The sequence below is a fragment of the Lupinus angustifolius genome, chromosome LG07 (assembly GCF_001865875.1).
Source record: "Lupinus angustifolius cultivar Tanjil chromosome LG07, LupAngTanjil_v1.0, whole genome shotgun sequence".
NCBI lineage: Eukaryota > Viridiplantae > Streptophyta > Magnoliopsida > Fabales > Fabaceae > Lupinus > Lupinus angustifolius.
The window spans coordinates 4895085-4912660 of record NC_032015.1 but is presented as its reverse complement, the minus strand read 5'-3'; the positions used below and the strand labels follow the sequence as shown (position 1 = coordinate 4912660).

Here is a 17576-nt window from a genome sequence, read left to right as displayed (position 1 = left end):
ATGTCTTTCTGAAATCCACACGTGGTTGAGATATATCTTAAATCTGAATCACCACTTGGCTTAATGAACACATGTCGTTTGAGATTTGTTTAAAGAGAAAGTGAAGAAGTATAGGGTAAATTGTTATTCAAGGGTAGTGTGCCTAAGCACATAGGTGAAAATGTTTTTGTACAATGATTGTTACAGCACCTCAATACTCATGTTTCCTCTAGAGTGGTTGTGAATTGTGATATTGCTGTAAGGCCTTATATATAGTCTTGTTATATGCCAAAAAAAACCATAAAAAATAATTCTTAACCATCCACTGTGACAAGCTGGATGTACTTTTTCCTTTGGGTTTAATCAGTTTGTGGAAGGACAACCCATGCATGCTCAATTGATATGGCTGTGACTAACAAGATGTTGGTCTAGTTGTGTAAGGTTCTGCTAAAAAAATTAATAATTCGATTTATGTAAGTCACAGTTATTGGGAGGAAAAGTCACGCACCCCGAAAGAGATTAATTCATTGTCATAGGGTGAATGATATATTTGGTATTACCAAATAAAAACTAATCCAGCTGCACTGCCACCTACAATGTCTAACATAAAAAAACAATACTGAATACAAATAGTTTCCCGTAAATTTGTTTAGTAAAGGAAGGAAGAAAGTACCTTCTAGTAAATGCTATTATTTTGCATGGAAAATGACTCAGTGGATAGTTGCTGCAAAAGGCCAATCTTCTATTTGATACATAAAGTGTTCCAATTACTGGTCCATATGATGTTTGATATGTAGCAAGAAAAACATGTATTTTATCCAAAAATTGGAAATTGAACAAGTTTGACATAACCCAATCAATCAAATAAAGAACCATGAGTTTAAAACTCAAACAAAGAATCCAATATTCTATGATAATAAACAGTCACATATGATCATAAATCATATCCAATTACAGTTACAACATTAGGAACAAATTCCGTAAATGAACCAAGTAACATCCACTCCTCTATCAATATAGTCTAGACTCTAGACAGGAAATCCAAGACTCGAACAAGATTGTTTTGGTTCTTTCAGATAAAGAAAGCACAAAAGAAAAAGTGCCTAAGTCCTAAAAGGAGAATACCTTCATAGAAGAAGACATGATTGTTCCAAGAATCAAATTGTGCAGAAAAAAGGTTAGAGAGAGCCTCCCCTTCTGAATCAATAATTTTTTAATGAACCAGAAGAGTTGGTTGTAAAGTCTTATAAAATAAAAATAAATAAAAAATAAAAGACAAAATAATTAATATAATTTGTGAAACCATTATGGTATGTGTTGGGACTAAGGTTTGATTATTGTATGTTTCTTATATGCTTTTCCATATTCTATTTTTTTGTTGTTGTTTTTTTGTCACCTTTTATTTATTTTATTGCACTCCTAGATCTTTGGTTAAGATTAATCAATCTGTACGGGGTTTAGAAATTTGTTTGTATAACCAACATTTTCGTTCTATGGCAAGGGGATTCCAAGCTGCTAAGCTCGGATTATATGTATAAATTGATAGATTAAACATTCACCCATTAAATTATATTGGGGTTATAGATAAATTAAATGATTTTAACAAAAACATGAGCATTATTTCAAATGAATTAGATTGTTATTTTACTTGTTACCATCCATTATTGTCTATTCCAAGATTTCTTGGTTCTAACCATGTACCACCTATGAATTGGTCATGTAGGAGGATCCATGTGGGTAACTTCTTTCTTGATAATCATATTTAATAAAAAGAAATTTTATCAGGTAATGGATGTTTCTACCATTAATCTGCATTGTCATTTTCCTTGATCTAAATGAAAACGAAATTTGTCCAAAAAGTTAACATTAACAAAATAAAAATGGAATTTAGATCTCCTAAAAGCTTCATGCTACAAAATTAAAACCAATACAGAACGTATCTACTTTTCTTCATTTATAATTTATCTAACTGATATACATGAAGGTTCCACAATATTAAATTAGGCAAAGACTCAAATGTACTACACTACACTACACAACTAGACAATTTGGCAATTTAACGTGTTGCTGGAATTATAGAAACAGTTGCAAAAGTGCATTTCCATTATGCTATAATCAGTGTATACGTTTCTATATGAAAGTCCAAGTGTTAGGAAAGATGCTAGAACCCAGAAGGAACATAACAAGCATACCAGAAAATGTACAATGAAATAGATATAATTTAGTACTGTAGATTTGTTAGACTGGTGAGTTTGCAATTTTGGATGATAGTGGCAGTGAAAGTGTGACAAATCATACCAAGAAAATTATATTCCACTGTGAAGGGGCCATCCAAAATAAACATGGAGGGTCAATTTGGTAATGATGGTACTAGAAAGATATATTAGTTTAGGATATTGGACTAGTCTTAGGTAGTGGTTAGTGGGCATTTAGAATTCTTAACTTTCACTAAGCTTTTAGTTAATGATTACCGATTTATTATAATGTTATGTCAGCTTCCTAGCTAGCTAGGTAATTTCAAATATATTATAACTATAATGTATGTTTATATATCCTTTCTCCTGCATTAGTCAAAATCAAATTATTCAAGTTTGTGGAGTCTAGTAACTAGTAATTGATAAACTAGAAGTAAGGTTCACAAATTTAAAAACTTAACTATTAGGGTTTCTTTCCATGTTGGAGCACCATGGGATTCCAATAGGAAATAAATACAATTTTCGCGTGCCTTCAAATGAAATAATGTATATATGCATGTACCCAAAAGAAAAAAGAAAAAAAGGATAACATGATTTTAATTAGTCATAAAGCTGTTTAATTTTCTTAAAAATGGAAAGAGTAAATTAGGAGATAAAAAACTTGTGTAAATTTTCAAGTTACTCCAGGTTGAGCACCATATATGGAAGAAAAAAATCATGAAAAAAAGAATATTTACCATAAAAAACTCAAGGAAATTATTGAACTTTCTTGGTAACATGTTTTTCTGTCATTATATTCAGATAAATTATAGAAATATTATGGTGAAACCATAAACTAGGTGTTGAAATGATGCTCGGCCCTTAAACATATTTATTTTTATAACGTTATTGATCTCGACAATCATGCAAGTAAGGACCATATTTATAAAAAAATGTATAAAATGCAAGGACCCTTCTAAATTCTAATTCCACTCGAAATCATTTTCAACGCCGCCCAAAAAAAGGGTAGAGATCAATAGCATATAAGATTTATTCTTGTAAAAAACCACTAAAAGATTTACTTTTAGAGGACAAAAAAAATATGCTTCAACTTTTTTCTGTTGTAATCTAGGATTAGTAAAAGTAAATAAGGTAAATCTGTATAAAAAGTTGTGTTTCGTGAATCGTGATGCGAAAGAGATGTAATACCATACTCTTTGCCTTATCAATGACTTATAGAATAGGTCATGAAAACCACCAAGTTTAACTTTTAATCTCAAATTTCTTATTGAGTGGCAAACAAGCCCTTAAATGCTACACTACTTAGTCATTAGGTATTAACCATAGTCACGTCACGTTAAAAAAGTTATTAACCTTAGTGCTAATTACGCTAAGTTACTCAATAATGATACCTTAGGTGATGGAAGCACAATAATAATAAAAATCTAAGGAAAAAATAATATAAAGCTAGTAGGGTTAATGCTAGTAGTACCGTTAAAGCAAGAAATAATGTAGGGAGAGAAGAAAAAGAGGGACTAAAGCACTTTCATTGGTCCCATACCATGTCCCCTCACTATAGCTCTTTGATGTGATCTCTAAATTAAATTTTAATTTTATCATTTTCTTCTTCCACTTTCATTCTATATTGTCTTCTCCTACACCACAAAATAAGCCTATTTTTCTTTGTTGCTTGAGAAAATGAAATTCTATCAATAAGACATGTCTACCAAAGGAAAAAATATCGTGGAAGGATCTTCTGCTAGTGGTGCCGGTGGTGGTGGTAGTGATGATCAACAACAACAATTGCCGCTAAGTCGGTATGAGTCTCAGAAGAAAAGGGATTGGAATACTTTTGGACAATACTTGAGGAATCAAAGGCCTCCATTAGCACTATCACAGTGCAATTACAACCAAGTGCTTGATTTCTTGAAGTACTTGGATCAATTTGGGAAAACAAAAGTGCATGTTGAAGGGTGTTTGTTTTTTGGTCAACCTGAGCCACCAGGTCCTTGCACTTGTCCACATAAACAAGCTTGGGGAAGCCTTGATGCACTTATTGGAAGGCTAAGAGCTGCATATGAAGAAAATGGAGGCTTGCCTGAGACAAATCCATTTGCTAGTGGCGCCATAAGAGTTTATCTTCGTGAGGTGAAGGATTCTCAAGCTAAGGCAAGAGGTATACCTTATAAGAAGAAAAAGAAGAAGAAAAGGAATCTTATCAAGCCCAAAGGGGACACCTCAAACTCAACTATGCAGTGAACTTTTTTGGCTTCTTCTGGATTAAGGTAAATTTTCTTACTTATACTGTTATAGACTTGTTGCTACTATTTTTCAGATGTTGACATTGACATTGAAAAGAAGTAAAGAACAGGAACCGTATGAACCATTGACATTATTAAATGCATCATATATAAATTATAAAGACATAAGTGAACAATTAACAAGATCAAATTTATGGACCATAAATTCTGTATATTATTGAGTACTTACTGTGATTGGATATTCTAAACCAAGTTTTGGTAGAACAGGAAATTTCATCAAACCCATATCAAGGTTCGTTTGAAGGTAATATGATCATTTTTTATCTGACCTACTACACCTTATATTCTATTCATGGAGAACCCTAGTCCATGAGCTTCAAAACCCTAAATTGCATATATATAACTGTATGTGGTAAATATAATAGCTTAACAACAGTACTTACTTTACCTTGGGTTATTTTGTTTTTACATTACATTGAAAGAGCATATTTTAGGGACTAAGGGAATGTTCTCTCGTCCATTTTGTATTTGTCCTTCTCGCATGCAAGATGATGATGTTATTGTGATTTCTAAATTTAATTTCGTAATTTTTTCTATTGTGCTTATATAATATATTAGATGTATTTGCTTTTCCACACAATCTTAATTATTTCTTTTATATTCGCACTATCCTCCATAATTGGGTTAATATAATATCAAAGAAAACTTTAGTTGATATACATTCTAAAATTAATATGGATTAAAGGGGGTTTAAGATCTAAGGTTCTTCGGAAATTAGAAACTGTTTCGAGAATTTGTGTCTGCAGTTGCAGATGTCATGTTTATACATACCATTCGTTTACCGGAACCCATTATCTAGTTTTCAGAAGGATGTCATGGATATGCTATTAAATTTTGTTTCTTCTCGTCATTTTACTGTTCCCTTTATATTTTTAATAAAACTTATCATAAATCAATAACAAACAAATTTTAATCTGATCAAACAACAATATAATGCTCCTGATTTATGAATTCAAGTATGAGAAATGATATTATAAGTTCTTCATCAATATGTAGCTAAGTTGTCTATTCTTCAAACAAAGGAAAATTGGCACGGCTCTACTTAATAAGCTTCTTAAATGAGATAAATCCACCTTATTGGTCTTCAAATATCGATCAAAACGTTTACTACTTTCCACAATAATATCCTTCTACCCTTTATTAGAGAATGGATCATGTCTCGTATAATGTGAGTGTCAAATTGTTATATGTGATTATGTTGGAACTGTGATCGGAAATCCTTCAACCATTGTAGCTTTTAACTATTGAAGAATCTTATTATCAATGGGACATGATAAGAATGAAAAAAATACAAATGAGATACTACATTTTGAACTAAAACTTTAAGAATTGATCCACTCTATCTGGATCATGAGAAATGGAGCAATCTTCTCTAACAAACCAATGAGTTTTATGTATTTAATGGACTTGATTCAAGTCAGATCTTGGTTATGGTTTCAATCTAAAGTTGCTCCAACCTCTCTAGTTTTTGCTAATTGGTGTAATGATCCAATAGCTTGTTTTTCTTTGTGTTCTTTTTGTTCTTCTTTGTTTCTTCCTCCTTGTATTGGATTAGCACCCATTGTGCTTCTTTAATACAATTTTGCTTATCAAAAAAAAAATTGTCTCCCACTTACCTTAAGCTCTAGGTGGTAGTGGTTTGCTATTGTTTTTCTTGCGGATCATTTTAGGCCTTGGAGTTTTTTTGTTGTTGTGTATTATCTTTTTTAATAAAATAAATTTCCTTTCAAAAAAACTTCAAAGATATGTTACTGAGTTGTTTTCTTTAGGAGAAGAGAAATGGAATACTTGATAACCATGAAATACATGGGTTTCGTGGGCTTTTATTATTTATTTTCTAATATCGAATTAATGTGAGACTCTGCGCTGGAATATACCAAAAAATCTCTCCCTTAAGTGTAAGCACCACACACTTATCGGTTTGCTTTCCCTTTAAGTCTATCATGTGTCAACCAAATCATCAACTCTGATACCATTTATTAGATACACTCGTGATTGGGGAACCTCATGCATGTCCAACAAAACTTTAATAGAAGTTCTCGTTTGCATACATGTCCAACAAATTAACTATAATTGATTGATAAAAAATACAAATGTAAAAAAAACATAAATACTAACCAATGTACTTAATTATTTAACATTTTGCTTAGATTTTCAAATTAAGGATAGCATAAGACCATATATAAATTAGGGTTGCATTAGGTGACCACATCATGCATGTTGCATCAATTCAAAAATAATTTTTCAATCACCAAATATTTCTTACCGCAATGAGCTCGCAATTGCAGCACTGAAATGCAAAGATGGCCACAACTCTAATGTAGAATTCTGACAATTCTTATATAACTCCTTTCGGTTGGTGCTGCTATATGTATATATATGACTTCAGTACATGAACTACACTGTTTTCTTCCCCACCGTCAAACACTATGCAAAAGCACATCATGAATCATGACCAATTCTTTATCTTGTTTACAACCTAAAAAACGGGCCATTGCTTTACTATATCACACACAAGTGTTTGGCCACAAGAGCATATATTTTGTAGAACTGATTTATATCTCATGCATTTGAATTTTGGTTCTGCTTTGATTGATTTCAGGTCCCTAAATAATTTCAATGTCCTGATATGTTACTAGGCCTTGGATAACTTCAGCTGATGAAGACATGGAACTGGTGTTCTAATTGACTCTAGCAATATATCATTGGTTCAACTTAAACCGTTCAATTCGCTTATCTTCATTATTTAAAGTGTTTTTTGGTCATCTGAATGAGAACTTAGAATTAAGTTTGAGGAATAAGTTAACATTGGATAAGTCCTCCTATTGGGTATCAAATATATATAAAGCATGGTGTGTGGTATCATTTAGCTTTCATGTAAGTTTTTGCAGATTGCAAGGTGCTGGTATTTTAGAGAAGATATGGTTTATGATTTTTCTTATAAGTACACATAGAAATAGAATCGCTCATGATCATTTTGGATGATATGAAAAACTATAAAATGAGAATGGTCAGTGATTCCTTTTCTTCTATAGTTCTTTTTTCTTGACCAATTCATAATATGTTGGCGCACTTGTGTATATGTACACGGCTACATTCATGCATAACATTGATACTTGCTTATATTGCATAATCATAAAATATTCAGCATGCACATATGTACATACAATCTACGCAGGGATTTATGTATAAACAATGAGACAAATCTACAATAACACCTTAGTGTTGACGGATATTGTCCCACAATTTGTATCACTTCATATGTCATAAACTTATGATTAATTAAAAAAATACTTATTAGTTGAGACTATAAATGTTTCTATTATTCCCCACAAATTTTGTAAGATGATGTCCCACACATATCATCGGATGCCTTTAGATTAAATGAACTACATTGGAATTTAATGAGGATATATTTTTATACGTTTTTTATTTATTTAATTAAGAAACTTTGGACCATTAGATTTTTATGGGCATCTCATATTATAATCTGGTCCAATACTGGAGAGGAGTCCATCCCTTTAATGTCTTTTCGATTTTAACTCAGTACATTTTCATGATTAATTAGAAGGTATCTATACTTCTTTCCATGATTAAGTTCAATTTGGTACTAAATATGGCCATTAAAAACAGAACTATCCATATTTTATTAGCCCTCTGGTTGGCATGATCTTGGTCTCATTTCAGCCCAAGTAATCATAGACTTGAGCATGACCATGGTACTGGCCCAACCTAACATCGGGCTACATCAAAAGTACATAACCTTTTCATCCTCTGAACAAACTTAAAAACACTATTAAAGTTGGATAATTAAATTTATTAATGAAGAGGCAAATACTACAAAAAAATAAAAGAAATAATAATATGATAAGATATTTTCATTCTTTTATATACAATGGAATAACATTTTTATCATTGAAAGTACAAACAAAATCAAGTATGTCTATTCATTAATGGAGATGATCATTATTCAATATGGAGAGAAATCACCTCGTTAATTTAGTGTGAAACTAAATCAAAGTACTAAGTTTTTAGGAGCCCTAACTGCAATTATATGCATGGCTGGGAAAGATTATAACAATATATCATGGTAATTGATAGCAGCTACAAGGAGAGTTTCTTTCCGCATGGAAATAATGGCTTTAACTTTTATGATTTAATCAGTGTCAGGACTACAAACCTAATATACAATTGCATTATAGTTCTCGATCATAATGATGGGGACTATATCAGAAAAGCATAGTGCCTACATTGTGTTGAATCATATTTAAAAATATTTTTTAATCATAGAATTTCACACTCCAATAGTTGTATGGTTGATTGTTTATTGAAAAATTGTCATAGAAGGTTATGTTTAATAATGTGTGTTTAAAAATATCAATGATTGTGAATTGTGATCTCTCATGATATGGAATCATTTTGTTAAATATTCTCATTTTGTTATTATAGATTAAGTACTAAACTTCATACATTTTAAAACTAGTACATAATATTGCAACACTATTTCATATAATATGTTAGCTTTTGCCAGCAGTTTCAACAATACCCGGTTATTAGTATAAGAAATCTTCAAAAGTCTTTGATAGTGAAGCAACTTTTATGAATTAAATATATATTAATTTTACATTTTCTAATCAATAAATAAAGTGGAACAAAATTTGAGCCAGGAGATATGATATCATGTTACCTTTAAAAATGGATGTTATTTCCATGTTATATTATATTCCTTTATCTTGAACTTAGTCCATATCAAAAAGGAATAACTCATTCATATATAGGTATAATCTATCTCAATAGTCAAATACATATATACCAGAATCATGATGTGCATCGATTTTTTTTAAAGATTTCACACATGTTGAGATTGATTATTTCTATAATATAAATCTCAAACCCTTCCCAACAATCTCACATCAAGTCAAATTCACCAAATTGAAATAATAAAAATAAAAGCCAAATTTTCATATTGAATTTGACTTGATTTGAAATTTATTTAAAATGTGAATATGATGTTATAAAACTTTTAGAAAATCGACCATAGTACTTCTAAACATTGCTGAAGGACTAAATTCACAATTTAATTTGTCAGCTTAATACATCATCAAACCAAACTAGGGAAAAGTACTAGGGTGGTAATTGATCTGGTTCATTGAGATATGAAAATTTCAGCGAATCTAGACAGAAAAAATCAAACTCAAATTGATAGCTCTTGACTTCAAGAAAAAGCCTCAATCACTCTCCTTCACCCATGTCCTTAGGATAAAATTTAAATCCTCCAGCCATTTTTTATTAAACCAATTCAAATCAATCCGTTCTAAATAAGGTAATTCATTTTTTATAAAATATCCAGAAAAAGTGCATCTAATTAGTTGATGTTGTCGTCTTACAATGAAACCTTTTAAATTGTTGGGTAATAACTAAGTTATGCAATACAATATTCTTTTTTTGAAGTTATAAAAGACTAATTTTTCTTTCTTGTATGTATTGCTTGCTATTCATGGACATTGAATTTATACACTTCAGAAACTAAGAGTTTTTTTTATTTTATATTTCTATGTCATATTTTCATTTAAATAAATAGTTTTCATTTCCTCAAAACATATTTTTATTATCATTTTTCATTTTCAATACTTTACATTCTAAACTTCAGAAACAAGAATAATCACTCTCGCAAGAAATTCAATATATCTTAAATTTTAATCACTAAGATAATTATGTCACTGATTTTATTGGTGTCTTCAAATTTTATAATTACATTTTCTTTTCCAACAGATTTTATATTAACAATATATTAAATATATTTAATTATTAAACTTAATCATTAGCTATCATAAAGACATGTGGAAAGTCATAACAAGCATTATATATTTATAATTGTTATCCAAAAAGTTAAAGTTTAAATAAACTAATACCATACAATTGTTCTATTATTGTTTGATTCATGTTGCAGTAATTTCAATGTGCCACAGTTTTAATCACAAAGTCATATACACCATAGCAATTATTAAATTATTTCAACAATAACATTAAGTGGGTAAAGAAAAGTTATGTTTAAAAAGAAATAAATAAATTCTATTAGGAAAATGGTGATGGTATGAACAAATGAGATATTCAATGATTTTAATATTTTATTGATTAGTTAATAGAGTAATTAAAAAATATAATTCATTCATTTCATATTTTTTCATGCTTAAGGTTATGCACATAATTTAAGAAATTATTAAATGATATAATTTTTTATATGATTTGACTAAAGTAACTAAATTTAATGCACATCGAAAACTAAATTAAAAATAATTGAAAAATAGACGTGAAAAAGATGAGTAATTAATAGGAGTATAATTAGAAAATAAAATATAAATATGTATTGAGTTTTTAAAATATTAAAATATTTGGAACAATATGAAACAATTAAAACATCAAAATATATGAGACGAATGAGGTAACAAAAATATTAAAAAATATAATACTGCTTTATTATTGAAAAATATTGGAAATAGTATTTTTTATTTTCAGAATTTTCGGGAGATGAAACTCATGTTTTTTTAAAATATAAAATGAAAACAAAAATATAAATATATTTTTACTATTATTTTCTAAATTAATTAAAAATGAAAATAGAAAATAGTTAAATCAAAATCATGTGCTCACAATGTGTACCATGTGAGCTGGTTACTAATAAAGCACTTAAGCAAGTTCTAGGAACGTGAAAAATAATGGAGACTCTCACATGACTATGTGTGATGTATGCAAAAGTTGTATTGGTTTTGGAGAACATAAATTTTTTAGGGTGACCCAAGTTCCCATTCATTACATATACACTTTAACATGCAAAAGCTAGCAATCTGGTTGGGCCAAAGACATTTATCTTAGACCAAGTACAAGCTTAATTTACTAGAGTATTTGTTTCATACTTTGTGATTAAAGGTTAGGAAACTCATCTAGAAATTATTAAATCACAACTACTAAATATCATAATTGAATGGATGGCACATGTTTTCCAACTAAAGTATATGTATTTAATTATATATAATTGAGGAAGCAAAATAAATTGTTAAATAAATGAGAAAGTCAATGATCTAACTGTAACAACGTACAACACTTAGTTGTCAAACCAACAAAAAAATTTAAGCATCAAGATTAGTTCACAATAATAGACTTGCTTTGCTTGCAAATTGCATCATTTGGGCCACTTCTAATTATGATTATTTGAATTGTAAAATATCAAATAAGCTCAAATGGGTTTTATATAAGAGAAAAAATGTATATACTAACAATGTAAGAATTTTTTACATTGTCACTATATTTTCTATCGTTCATTTTTAACTATCATTGACTTTTAAAAAAAATTGTTCAAATGAATAGTAGATAATATATTGACTGTATATACATCTTTACAATCATCAATACATAGATTTAATACTTTTTATATATTTGGTTGGATGTGATAAGCTATATAGATTTTAAGATATGATAAGCTACTAATTTAAAACATATAGTTAACCTATCCCAAAAAAACAAGGACACTGTATTATAATATAGTTAAATTAGCTTATGAAAAACACATCATGCATGTGGATAAGAACCTCGGTTAATGGACTGAAGGAATTTAGTAATGAGTGGTTGAGAGATATTTAATCATAATTCTAAAAGTTGATAATCACTTTATGTCTTTTACATACCAACTTTAACTACTTTTTAACAAAAATAGTTAAAAGTTAATGAATTATTTTGATTTTATAAAATCATACAAATAATCATAATGCTGTATATAAGAAATTGTTTTAATTAAATTCAAAATATGGAAATATAGTTAAATGAGACAAAATATGTTGATGTTTTTTATTCTAATTGAAACTAAAGAGTTGCGAAATAATTGGTTTTAGAAGGCATCTTATTTAGTGTCATGTGAAGGAGAGAGATTACATGTTCCAAGAAACTCTATTTCTTCTCATTTCTATCTAATTAAATTATACCAATTAACATAATTTTACTTTTATATTTTTTTTATTTAATTGAATGATACATTATAATTGGTGGGAACACTATTGGACATACAATCTGAGATAGAGTATCTTCATTCTCATGTGAATGGGTGACTTTGCACCATATTCAATACTTAAATACAAATTGTATTGAAATGATTCAAAATGTAATAAAATATAAAATTGAATGGTATAAATGTATTTTGTATAACTGCTAAAACTAAAAATAATAAGTATAAAATTAAAAAAATCAAAACATGGCACCTCATTTTTTTCTCACAAATACAACATGCATCATTAAAATAAGTATTTTTTTCTGGTACAATTTTTGTGAAACTAAGAAACAAACTTCATTTTTCTAATAATGATTTATTTATTCCCCTCCTATTTAATTTGATATTTTTGTCAGTCTAATATAGTATAATAACTATTCATTTTCTTCCATTTTAATTTGAGATTAATGTCAGCATAATTATCGAATATGCTAAAATAGGATGAAATATGTTTTTGAAATTAGAGTTTGAATCTTGAAGTTATCGAGAATTTTATTTTAATTAATCCCATCATGGCTCAAGTTATACCATCAACTTGGTAGGCTAGAAAGACATGTCAGTTTTTACATTGTTATATCATTATGCATAAGTTATATGTTAATTATTTAATAAAAAAATAAACATACATAATAAATGATGTAATCCTCGTATAATTTTTTTAATAATATATAAATTTTAATATATCTAAGTTTGATTTATATTTATTTTTAATCTTTTATGTGGATTATTGATTATATTACTAAAATATTTTTACAATAATTGGTTGGCAAGATAAAATCATTAATTAATTGTCTAAATAGAGTAAATGAATTTCTCATTAATAAAGAAAATTTAAAAAAACGATATCTAGTTACTGTTAAATTTAATAATAGTTATAACGTTAATCATCTTTCTTAGTTCCTCTCACACTACCCAAAAAATCTTATAAAAAGGAACAAAGTAAGCAATAAGCATTAAGTATAGATCCAATTTTGAGAACATTTAACTTAGATCGTAAAAAAAAATCATATTTGTTTTGTATTATCAAATGTTTGATGAGTTAGGATTTTAGGCTCAAATTTGAAAGTGCAACTTAAATACAGATTTTAAGTGATATAAATTAAGTAACACGTGAAAATTACTCATACTATTCAAGACTTCACCAATATCATTCGCCAATGATAGATCAATGTTCTTTAATAAAGTCTTTCATTTTTTTTTTGCAATTCACCTTTAAAAATTGTCCTGATTATTTTGATTTGAATGATATCGATATAATTAGTTAGAAATATATTATGATGTAAGCATAAAATTTCCACCTTTAGAAATACTAGTGCAACTTGGCAGTGTCTTAATGCATATAGTCCTTATCTTTTAGGAGCAACATAAATATATAATATAATATCTCAAAATCTGTATTCGTCACTAAAAATATATACGTAGGATTATCTCAAACATAAAGAAATTCCCAGTGGCATTCACTTTTAACCATTTGAAAATAATGTAATTCTAACTTATACATATTCGTATACATATAATATAACATTTGCTCTTGGGTTCTTTTTTTAATGTGAAAAAATATATTAGTAACTTACTATAACGATTTCACATTTAAAACCAAGATAACGATTTCAAAAAAAATTTCCATTAATGCTATTAAATACTGATCCAAATTCTCTGATATGTATTAAATATGATAGTTAAAATTATAAATTCAAATCTACAAATTATTTGCTCAAATATTTTTTTGCTGAATTAATTATTTTATGACAAAGGTAATAAAAAATCAAAAAAAGTTTCATTTATCTCATTTCTTTCATGAGATCTATATGTTTCCAAAAGAACGTTTGGAATAATGACCTATTATGTATATTTTCATTTACTTCCCTTTTCCATTTTTAGATGTTCAGCAAACGAGTTTGTGATTTTAAACAGATTTAATTTTGATTTTGTTATATGCAAAATTAAGAAAATCAATGGTCAAGGAACCAAATTTCAATCCTGCAAAACTAAAAATACTAATCTTTGGACATTCAGATTTCTTACGATTATCCTTAGAATAATATTTAGAAAACTCAATTATTAAACGCAAATGTAGACAAATTAATAATATTATTCCGTGCACGAATAAAGTGCTAGTACATTATAAAAATACCTGGGTTCTTTAAACAATCTAATCTTAACAATTTCTCTTACAATAATTTATAATATCTTTGTCTTTCCAATTTTTATATTTTAGTATCGAAAAAAACATTTAAAAACAAAATATATGAAATAGAAGAAAATAAATAAGGGATATTCAATCTCATACAAACTGGAAAAGTAACTATTCAGAATATCAATTTCTTAATTATACATTATTTTATAATTTATTATAAATTTTTATTATTAAGAATAATATTTATTTTTTCTTCCGGTGACATAAATATTATTTTTATTTGGATACCATCATATATCTTACAACCAACTTCACACAATTTTTTCTTATCATTTTTTCTTTTGGGTTCAAATGTGCAAATTACACTTACACTCCTGAGTTTTAGCAAAATTATATAAATCACTTCTCATTTTTTTACATACAAACCCCCTAATTTTTATACATTCTTTACACTCACCACCCCTGTATGAAAAATAAGTGTAATTTTTTAAATAAAAAATATGATAAATGCAATTAAGTTAAACAAAACATGGTATATCGTGGAGACAAGTAAAAATAATATTTGAGTCGGTATCTCTTTATTATTTTGGTTCGTTACGATATAGTATAAGAGCGATTTAAACAATATCTCTTTAGAATTGTTGATGAACTTTGTAACAATTTGTATACTATTTGTATAAAGATTACACTTATTTCTCATGCATTGGTGGTCAGTGTAATAAAAAGTATAAAAACTATGGAGGTTTGAGGTTTGTGTGGGTGTAAAAAAGTGAGGGGTAATTTGTATAGTTTTACTAAAGCTCAGGGGTATCAGTGTAATTAACTCTTATTTTTATTAAAATAAGAACATTATTTCCATATGGACATTTTATGTGGTTATTTTTAGAGTTAATTATACTGAAAACCCCTGAGTTTTAGTAAAATTACACAAACTATTCCTCATTTTTTCTACACCTACGTAAGCTTCTGATAGTTTTTATACTTTTATTACACTGACCATTCCTGCATGAGAAAGAAGTGTAATATTTTAAACAAAAAATGTGATAAATTCAATTAAGTTAAACAAAACATGGTATAGTGTGAGAAAAATCCAAATAATATACAAATCAATGTATATTATTTTTTGTTATAAAATTCATCAACAATGCTAAAGATATATTGTTTAAATCGCTTTTATACTATATCGTAACGAACCAAAAATAATAACGAGGTATCGACTCATATATTATTTGGACTTGTCTCCTCGATGTACCATGTTTTGTCTAACTTAATTATATTTATCACATTTTTGTTTAAAAGATTACACTTATTTCTCATGTAGAGTGGTCTGTGTAATGAAAGTATAAAAATTAGAGAGGTTTGTATAAGTGTAAAAACTTGAGAGTTGATTTGTGTAATTTCGCTGAAACTCAGAGAGTATTAGTGTAATTTACTCTAAAAATAATCATTGCAACTAAGGGTGTGAGCAGTTATAGATTTAATCAAGAAACTAACTAAATCAAAACAAACAAAAAACAGTTTGAATTGAGTTTGACATTTTGATTTAATTATTTCCTAGAACCGTTTATCTATGGTTCAACTCACGGTTCTGTATTTTTCGGAACAGTGTAAACCGAACTGAATATATCAGTATGGTTCAAAGAGAGACACATTCTATGGTTTTCTAACACAGAGACAACCGCTCCACTCCAAGACACCACCTTTAATCTTTCAGAGCCCCACTAAATTACCATTGTGTAACTGATATATTACTTTGTGGATGCTGAAGGGATGAATTTGGAGCTAGAATTATCTCCATTAATAGAGAGAACAAATGCTATGTAAGAACACAAAAAATGTAACATGCAATAACATTTTTATCATTTTATTTATCATGAAATCATATTTTGTCATCTATTAACAATATAATAAAAAAAAACTTCCTCATGCCACATGTCACTTTCTCCTTTCACTTTCTCCTTCCCTCATGCCACATGTCACTTTCTCCTTACATTTTTTCCGCCACATGTCACCTCCTCCTTACATATTTTTCTTCCTACTTTTTATATATTATATATTTTATATGCTAATAATAATTTAATATTAATTAGTGATTGGTTCATGTCGATACCCCACTAAAATTGAGTGTTTACAACATCTATGTTTTGTGATGTGAAAAAGTAATAGTCATTGAACATTAGATGAAATTGAAATCATTTTTCACATTCAAATTATTTCTTTACATTAATCTATCTATATAATTTAATGTTTATCATTAATCTAAGAATAATTGTACTTTTTCAGCTGATCAAAGTTTTTTTACATTTTTTGCACTGAATTTTAATATTACAGTTCAGATTCTTTGAATTTTAATTTTTCTCTAATAACAACATAATAAAAAACACTCCCTTATGCCACATGTCAATTTCTCCTTACATTTTTTCATTCATGTCACATGTCACCTCCTCCTCACATTTTTTCCTTCCCACTTCTTATATAATTTATATGTTAATAATAATTTAATAATAATTGTAGAAAATTCAAATTAAAAATTATCAATTTATTTTTCTTATGTGCTTAAACATGCAAATACACAAGTAAGATGTATATTCTTAATAATATGAATGTATGAGTAATATGTGCGTTTTAACTATGCGAATACATGGGTAACATGTGTTTTCTTAGTAATACGAATAATGTACGGATAACATGTCTGTTTTTAGCCATGCGAAGGCACGGGTCACATGTATTTAATTACTATCATTATATTATTTAATTAAAAGATAACAATGATATATATATTCATGAAAAATATATGTATTTTAATTAGGAATATAACAAATCAATTATTAGACTCTTTTTATTATTTTGATTAAATTTATCACAAAAAATATATGTCATATCCTAACTTAGTGTGTTTTTAATTTATGAGTTATTTTCATACAATG

The 17576-nt window shown here is 28.0% G+C and overlaps 1 protein-coding gene across 3 annotated transcripts; it reads left to right on the top strand.

The window, feature by feature from the left end:
• On the top strand, positions 3647-7503 carry LOC109352497 (protein LIGHT-DEPENDENT SHORT HYPOCOTYLS 10-like). 3 transcript variants are annotated; one of them, XM_019594502.1, is made up of 2 exons: positions 3647-4438; positions 7114-7503. In XM_019594502.1, exon 1 carries the CDS (start codon positions 3873-3875, stop codon positions 4410-4412), a length of 540 nt encoding a protein of 179 aa, XP_019450047.1. In that variant the 5' UTR covers positions 3647-3872; the 3' UTR covers positions 4413-4438; positions 7114-7503. The 3 variants fall into 3 exon arrangements, with proteins under 3 accessions (XP_019450047.1, XP_019450048.1, XP_019450046.1); XM_019594503.1 differs by lacking the exon at positions 7114-7503 and adding an exon at positions 4682-5795; XM_019594501.1 differs by having other exon boundaries at positions 3653-4438; positions 7077-7503.

Excerpts from the sequence above, each read along its gene's own strand:
- LOC109352497 (XM_019594502.1), top strand. The coding sequence starts at position 3,873 with ATGTCTACCAAAGGAAAAAATATCGTGGAAGGATCTTCTGCTAGTGGT.